The 9,233-nt window shown below is 36.5% G+C and overlaps 1 protein-coding gene across 1 annotated transcript in view; it reads left to right on the top strand.

Moving 5' to 3' along the window:
* zbbx (zinc finger, B-box domain containing) overlaps window positions 1-9,233 on the top strand; it is a 51,948-nt gene that overhangs the window by 30,024 nt on the left and 12,691 nt on the right. Inside the window, exons 11-14 of the mRNA XM_058386899.1 lie at window positions 3,311-3,423; window positions 5,735-5,853; window positions 6,017-6,072; window positions 6,992-8,400. Of these exons, the coding sequence (XP_058242882.1) occupies window positions 3,311-3,423; window positions 5,735-5,853; window positions 6,017-6,072; window positions 6,992-8,400 (1,697 nt within the window). The remainder of the gene's footprint in view (window positions 1-3,310; window positions 3,424-5,734; window positions 5,854-6,016; window positions 6,073-6,991; window positions 8,401-9,233) is intronic.

The following is a 9,233-nucleotide window of genomic DNA, read 5'->3' as shown; positions in this document are numbered from 1 at the left end:
ATACACAAGCACAAATGTGTGTGTGTGTGTGTGCATGTAAAAAGAGTTCCAGGGTAGCTTGAAATAGGGCCAAATAAAGAAAAAAAAAAGGAGAGATGAGCGAGAAGGATGAACACAGTTGTGTGTAAAATTGTTTTAGGGTAAGAAGAGGATGTAGTGAATCAAATTTTGATTTCTGCCTCTAACACTCTCAGCCACTACAGCTCTCATTTCCTCCATAATAATAGAATCACATATCACTTTTTCATATCCACTTTGCTATAAACACATTTTTCATTCCAGAGCATATCTCATTTAACTCATTAGCTCATTAACAAACACCTCATGAGAGTAAAATGGGTTAGAGTGTGTTTGAGAGGCTGTTTGGTCACTGTGTCTTATGTAGCATTTCCAATATGTTATTGGATATGTGTTCAATATGTTATTTCCCTAACACACTAGATTTAACAGATGAATCAGTCAAACTCTTTCCTGGCTTAGTTTGAATGTATAATTTCTACAATGTCTGACTTTCAGCAAGGAGCATAGTTTTAACAGTTTTAGTCTTAGGTTATAACTTAAAACATGCATCTATCCTGGTGCAACATTGAAATAGAAAACATAGCATGTACACTGGTTTACTGTGTGTGGAATCAGAGGAAAACTTGTACTCTAGTGAGCTTTTTACTTAGGTAGCACAAAATGTCATTGATCAAGTAAAGATTATTAGCAAGGTAGCATTTATTAAAAATTATTTTTTTAAACTGTACTGTTAATGTAAAGTTACTTTACTCTGTCCCTCAGTATATTAAATAAGAGATGATCAGGTGTGTTTGACACTGTGTGTGGTATGCACACAGTCATGGATATGGCTTGGAATATGACATCCCTGTATTCCTGTATTCCTTCAAAGGGAAAAAATGTTGGTAAAGGGGTTTCTGTGGGTGCTGGCACTTTCAGATCTATGACTCCTAAGGCTGTGTTTGGTATCCCTCCAGGTAAACATATGGTGACCCTGATTAGGGTCACTGATGCTGATGTGTGCTCTCCTGCAGGGTCTGGAATGGACAGCTGTGCCTATGATTTTCCTTCTGTTTATATGATTTTTGGAGGACATTTCTTTTCTTCTGTGTGGCATTTCCAAACTATCCTGTTATATGGATCAATCCAGGGCAGAAGTTAACAAGAGATGATTTCCTTATGCAAATCTTTCTTATATGGCCTTATAAATAAAGAAGACATTTCACTCTCTTCATCCTGTAGACTGTTAGGTCAGTGTCTAATTTTAATTATGAACTCATGTAGTCATTTTCGTGTGTACTGCCAAATAGAATTGATGTCATTTGCAAATTTAATAATTAGGTTAAAGTCATGAAGTGATGAGTAACCATGTGCGTATAGTAAGAACAGTTGAAGAAGAGTGAAGAGCAATATCTGCTGTATCATCTACAGATATGTTTTGGCAAGAGGCTTTTGGGGGTTCTGATAGTTTCTGGCTTTGTTCAAGGTTATAGAAGAGTGTTTAAAAAAGTGTGCAGTGGTCTCTTGTCTGAATCTTATATTAAATGTGTCTTCTCCCTCCAACTCTGCAGCACAGGTTTTTAATAACCTTGGTAAAACATCATCAAGTCCTGCTTCCTTCTGCTGCTTTTCTGGGGGTTGACTTCACTGGGCTTGCTGGGGAGATTGCTGGGAATGTCATAACTGGTAGCAAAAAAGTGGGTGTAAAAGGAATTTAATTTGAGAGTTCTGTCAGTTTCTCTGATGGTGGTATTTTTTGCTCTATAGTTTGTGACAGCTTGGATTCCCTGACACATGCTGTGGTTGTTACAGCACGGGTATTGGGTTTCAATTTTCCTTAACGATGCTATTTTAGTTTCTTGAAGGTCTTTGATAAAACATAGCAAGCTGCTCTGTTGTGATTTGCTATCAGACTTAAAAGCCTTGATTTTGTTGTGGATCTCAGTGATAAACCATGTGTTATGTTCCCTAACCTAAAGTATGTGTATTCATAAATACTAGTTGTGCCTTCTATGAATAAATCAATGTCTGTAGCCTCTAAACAGTCCTCTGTAGGTAAGTTAGTACAATGCATTTGGATCTTGTTAATTTATCTATCATTAAAATATAGAAGAATTCAGGAAAGCTTGCTCTTGTTTACTGTATGTTTTATGACCACCTTTAACATACACATTTTATTCACATAAGGGTATGGGCTAAAATCTGGGAACTAAAGGACATCAAGTCAAAACTGAAAGTCTTATTATCTTGGATTTCTATAACATTATTCCTAAAGAGAATGTTGGACATGGAGCTGTCAGGCAGGAGGCAATGAAGAAAGCCAAAGAGGAGGTATATGGATGTAATAAATGAGGATATGAAGCTAATGGGTGCAAGTGTTGAGGATGCAGAAGATAGGGATAGATGGAGGGAGATGATTCGCTTTGGCGACCCCTGAAGGGAAAAGCCGAAAGAAGAAGATAAATATGTTTCCTAAGCTATCTAATGAGTGTATCAAATAACAGATTTTTCTATTTAGCTATTATCTGTAGCAATTTGTGTGGCTGCGTACCTGAAGGATTTTGCAGTTGGCTGCAATTTTATAATTCAGTGTTCAATTTGGCTAATTATGTGAACTTGGTGTACATACAGACAGTTAGCTAACCTAAATCCCTCCTGTTTGTTCAAGTTAATTACCAAGCAACATTATAGTTGTCCGACTAGGTCATAGTATAATACAAATCTTAGTATACCACATTCACTGACATTGGCATGAGAGGAGTTCACTGCTATCATTATTGCTGAGAGTCTTATCTCTAAGTTTAATTTTATCTAAGTCTAGTTTTATCTCTAAGTAAATGGATTTAAAATATGTGTAATTCTTGGTGATGTTTTCTATGAGTAGCATTCCTGTTTCTCCAGTGTTTCTCCAGTGACAGCTTTAAAGCTACCTCTAACAGTTAAAAAATGGGGAAATCTCTAGGGAGGCCTTTCCGGTTTCTTGTAAACAAGACAAGCTGCATTTTTACATCTTTTTTTAAAGAAGAGGGGGTAGATTTGAAAAATATGTGTCATTTCTAATTACACTGCAGATATCATGAAATAAATTTAGCAGATATTCCACAACATTAAAAATGTATTCAAATAAAAGTGGATTATATATGCATAAAACATGTCATTCTTAAATAACTAGAAAATTCTTAGTGTTGATGAACTGTAGCATAAGAACCATGACTTTTTGGTGACTCTACAATCAGTGACTCTACACAGTAGTAATAATAAGATAATTAAAAACAGATTATATTCTGATTTTCACATTCTTTCTTTTCAGAACACGGACTGAATCTTTCCAGTTGCTTTCCACCCCAAGATCTACACAGGAACTGATTACAGACACTCGTGTACAACCTGTTGAAGAGATTCATGAGTCTCGTGAACTAACTGGTCAGCAATGTTTAATTCTACACACAAATGCATAGATTGAAAAGGAGACAGTTACAGTCCACTCTGAAACCATTGGAACAGCAAAGCCAATTCATTTGTTTGTTTTGTATGCCAAAGACATTTGGTTTTGAGATAAAAAAAAAAGGATATGAGACAAAAGTTTAGGATTTCAGATTTTATTTTCAGGAATTTATATCTAGAAGCGTTGGACTACCCAATTTTTAGGTGTGTATAGGAAAAGTCTTGACCTAAATTCAAGTTAATAGCACTTAATATTTTGTTGCATATCCCTTGCTTGCCATAACTGCATCAAGTCTATGACTCACTGACATCACCAAATTGTTGGTTTCTGGTTTTTGTAAAGTTTTTCAGACTTTTACTTCCTAACTTTTACTTCTACCTCTTTCAGGCTGTTGTTTGTTTCGTTTTCATTGTCTTGATGCATAATTTAGATGCATTTCTCTATAAATTGGCAGACAAACATCATTAATAAAGATTAGTGAGCCTGTTCTTGTAGTAGCCATGCAAGCTGAAACCATGACACTACCTTTACTATGTTTCACAGATAAGCTGTTCTGGATCATAAGCATGTCCTTTCTTTTTCTATACTTTGGCCTTTCCATCACTTTAGTAGAGGTTAATCTGGCTTCCAGATCTGAAAGCTATTTATTGTTCAAACCATTAATCTAACAGGACACATCTAAAGAAAAGTAAAAACCTGTCAGTCACAATATGTTCCAATATTTACGTTCCAATACATTCCTTACATTTTCTTAAGATCTGGAGGTTTGATACAAAATGTGCAAATCTACAAAACTCTCTACAGCAAAAACAAAAGAATTGACATTGTTGTGCCAATAGTTTTGAAGGAGACTGTATACATGTGTTAACCACAGGCTGTGATTTAGTCAATAAATAAAAAAAATCCTACATACCATGCCTGGATATCCTCGCATAGACTTTCAAACACACTTCAAAAAAGTTTGTTTTTCACCCCCACGCTGCTCAGGCCTTTGGAATTCCTTTAACATGTGCTGCCAATCCATCACACTTACACCACTGAAGGCTACTCACAGGGCTTTTATTACGGTGAAGAGGGTGTCTGATGGCTTGTCTGAGGCCTCTGACAGCTCAGGAACAAGTGAATGTTGAGATTCTGCAGGTTAAGAGAAAGAAAGGTGTGGAGAAAAGAGTGATTGAGCTTGCATCACTCCTGAACTCCTTCATTTTGGGTTTCAGTATCACCCCCAATGCTTCCTCATATGATGTATGTGTATGCTAAACTCTTTTCTTCATCTGACCATTATCATGCACTATTAACTGATTGAAAACGTCAATTTGATACTATGTCAAATAGTGTTGTAAAGTTGCAATTCTTTGGCTTTTCCACTAAAAAATATTTCATACTGCTTTAGTCAGTTTATGCTGATAAACATTGGTTAATTACCAATACCCATCAAAAAGTAGACTTGTTGAATGCATACTTGCATACATTCTAAAACAATGCTGGATCGGTATCAGTGAGGGTTTAATGATTAGAAAATCCCAAATATCCCATAAAGCACCTTATAAAGCCAATATTAAAAAAATAAAGAATATAACTAGAGGATGTAGTCATAGAGTGGGCATAGAGGACATTAATCAGAGAAACAAGAAACCGGCTAAGAGTAACTTTAAAAGAGTTGTAAAGATCTAAAGCTCAGATGTACAGGTTTGAGGGCACAATTGATGAACCCAAACACAAGGCAATACTAGAACACCTGTTCTAGTCAGCAAGAGACTTGAGACCTAAGCAGAGTCACCAAATGTTGTACCTAAGCTTACTGTCTAAGCTACACTGATGAAGTGGTTTAAAACCAAGACCATGTGTTAGAACTGCCCAGTTACATCTGTGGTAAGACCTGCAATTTTACCAAAATGAATCAGCAAAAATATGAGGATCCAGATGAACAATAAGTAAAGACATATGCAACCATCAAATGTCTGGCTGGAAAAAGTAAAAACTATGCTCCACCCTCAAATTTCAGACACATTTTATAAATCAAAAGGTAAAAATTCTAATTAAATCAATATCAATTTGAACAATTCTAACACTTCAAATTGTGAAAAGGTTCAAGGGGGTGAACACTTATGCACTGTAAATATAGTTGACTACAAGTTTTTGCATAATTAAATCCTTGCTATCTCAAATGCATTTTCTGAAACATGCTCTTACTTTTGTTTTACACTGATTACATTTTGTACTTTGATGAAATATCCTTCAGACTCCACCTGTCACATAATCTCTTTCTCTCTTTCATATGTCCTGCAGCTGAGGAGATGGATCTACACCATTACTGCATCTCTCTTTTCGCTGTCTCCAGCTCAGCAGAAGCAAAAGTAGTGAATAACATTTTCAAACCATGCCTGAGTATCACAGAGATAGATGAGGTAATTCTGTGCTCTCTGCGGCTACTGCCCATATCACCTGTAGGCATTGAGATATCCGCTATCTAACTAGTGTATGGCTTTAAGCTGTGCATTTACATTTTAATCTCTTTTCTGAAGTCCAGATTTTTTCCAGCAGTTGTTTTGTGGTTTACATTTTATCCAGACAGCAGGAGACCCTCTGGTAGATGCTTTCTTTGGAGTCAAGCAGAGAGATAAAAAGTGAGTCATGCTACATATAGAAAAGAGATATCCAAAAGCAGAAACAACTTCTCAGTATGTCTCATTTCAGTATGTGTCATAAAATTCTATTTTAGTGGTATTGTTTAATTTTTTATTTTGTAAATGAAATAGCAGTTCACCACAATGAAAACCCAAACACACTTAACAAAAAAACTAAAACAGGAAACCTGTGCAGGAATTTTGTTTTATTAATTTGTTTTATTAATTATGTTGATGTATTAATTTACTTATCTTTCTCTGAATACTTCTTAATGCAAACTTACAAATAATGAAACAAACAAATGAAACAAACTAATAATGTAATGAAAAAATGAAATGATTAATGAAAATATACTGTATACAGTGGACAATTATTTATTTATTTTTAAATATTGATTCACAAAAAATGTGTATGCTTGCATGCATGAACATGACACACAGTACAGATATCAGGTAACCACACAAGGATGAAAATCAGGTAAAAACACATGGGATAAAGATCAGACCATGACAAAGGATACAGATTGGGTAACGTAGCTTGTTTAGCTACTGAAATGGTGAATAAAAAATAACATTAAGAATGCAAAAGGGTAATGATACTGAGGCTGCAGATCAGATTTATGACACTGGGACCCAGATCAGGTAATGACATGTGTGGCAAAGTTTGGGTAATGGCACAGTGGATGCAGTTTGGGCAATGATGTGTGGTAAACAAATCAGTTGGAGATAATAATACATTCAATTAACAATAATTAATTGAAAATAAATAAGTGGCAAGGAGATGAAAAATGTACTTATAACACAGTGGAAACAAAATGGGTCATTCAAAAAGTGGATAAGCCAGTGAGCCAAAATAAATAAATGTAATATTATTTTCCTACATTTCCTAATTGTGTTCTGGGTTCACATTCTCCCACAGAGAGAGCAGAGAAGTAGATGCTTTAGCGATGCCTTCCCATGCAGAAGTTCTGCATCCAGCAAAGCCACTGGATTACTCACTAACAACTCAAACACTGGCTGATGAAGAAAAACTGAATGCGTCAGTAGAATCATTCCCACAATCAATACCATCTGAACAGCTCTTGCCATCACTCGCTTACCATAATCTTCACAAATCTGGGGATATCTCCACTTTAAAATACTCTAAAACCATTGAACATTGTAAGGAACATGCACTTCACGAACCACAATTACCAAAACTTCTAAAACCACAGGTATCAAAATATCCGTCAAAGTCCAAGTCAGCACTCAACTGTACAACACAGGTTTCGGATTCCTGCTCTTCTACTTCTCCTCAAACCTATAGTCCATTAATTTCCACATCAGTTCAGTGTCAGCAACCAGCGTTCCCTGTTTCCTGCAGCCCACAACTGAGTCTCACTCATCCTGAATGCTATCAAATGAAATCTAACACTCTAAATCTCACAATGCCTGTCCAGTCAGAAGAAGTGGTTGAGTGTCAAAAAAAGTCACCTGGTTTCTCACAAAGATTTTTTAAATCTGATAATGAAACAATGCTAATTCAGTTCTTACAATCACCACCATTGGACAAAGTTTCATCCCTCACTCCTCATGAATGTCAAAAAACAGCTACTTCAGCTATTTTAAACAGCTCAGCACCTGCCTCAGTAAGGTCACATCATCAGGGGAAACACACTCTTCAAAGACACAATGATTTTCACAATCCACATTCCCCCAAAGAGCCATCTTCAGCAATATCCAAATCAGCAGTGGACTGGGATCCCTCCCTATCTCATTCTCTGCAACCCCATTGTCAATTGCTTTCCTCATCAGCAGCATTTGATGCTTCCTTCATGCCAAAACTAAGCCCCATATCTCCAGAAGACGAGTGTACCAATGTATTTGCCAAACTTCCCAACCCATCATTGTGCACATCTATTCAAGTAGAAGAGGATCAAAAAATATTTACTCAGTTATTTCAATCACCAAGAACTACTGACCAAAAACCTCAAACTCCAAGATCTTCTCTGAAAGCCACATCAACACCGAGCTTTGATTCCTCCCATGGCACATCACCTTCCACATCAATTCAATGCCTCTCACCAGCAGTTTCCATTTCCCCCAGGATAAAATTGAGCCCAGCACCTTCAGAACTCTATCATATTAGAGCTAAAACTCTGACCCCATCGTATACTAAATCTTTCTCTCAAGCCCAAAGTGTTAACACTCCATCACAGTCTCAGCCACCTTTACAGCAGCCATCCTCAGATGACGAGGAACCATACTTTCTTCCTTTAGGATCATCATCATCTTCGACAAAGTCAGAAATCCTGCAAATCTCACCTACTCTTTGCCTGAGCTCATCAGGTGAGTATGATTAGCCTCCTGTTGTGTTCACTACTTAGCATTCTGTACCATTGCCATCTCTTTGCATTTTATTGTGGAACACTTGAGCTAAAAACAGCAAATAAAATGTGTGTAAATACCTCTGATTATATAAATTGTGTAATGTGATAACACTATATGTATCTGCATGTAGATGTAAATACAGGGAAAGTGGGTGTGGCCTAAACAAGATTGGGGCTATTATTTTCTTTTTTTAAAAATAATAAAAATAAAATGAAGCCTACCACTACCACAAAACACCGGAAAGCACTGGAAAAACCCTGATGTACAATAGCTTACTTCATATTAGCTAGCTTAATAGAAAATATGGCTAGTTCTGTAGTATATATATATATATATATATATATAATTTCTAGAGCTAATTTAAGTAGCTATCTGGGATGCTGTTGTTTACTTGGTGAAATCAGGTTATGCATCATTTTTGATTAGTGTCCTGGATTCCACATACCCTCTTCACTTCCCCTGCTTGCTTGCCAAAGTTAATTTAGACAGAGCAATAAAGGCCTTTCTCTTTAGATATCGATTAGAGCATTAAATAAATACCCAGTGCACCATAGCATTAAGCCAGGCAATTACACACTGAGGAAAACTACAGGAATACAAGGCAGGAACCTAATCACCACCATCACCTGGGGCTCCCAATAATCGGAATTGAAATGCGGATATGCACACAGCACAGCAGGGACTCTGCTGACTTGAGACATGCAAGGAAACACACATATACTCAAACATGCTCTGAATAGGAATCACACATACACTACATTGTTCCCACACAGCGGGAACTTTAAGCTTTA

The sequence above is a fragment of the Hemibagrus wyckioides genome, linkage group LG04 (assembly GCF_019097595.1).
Source record: "Hemibagrus wyckioides isolate EC202008001 linkage group LG04, SWU_Hwy_1.0, whole genome shotgun sequence".
In the NCBI taxonomy this organism is placed as follows: Eukaryota; Metazoa; Chordata; class Actinopteri; order Siluriformes; family Bagridae; genus Hemibagrus; species Hemibagrus wyckioides.
The sequence above is the reverse complement of the archived record's forward strand: the minus strand, read 5'-3'. Positions and strand labels throughout refer to the sequence as shown.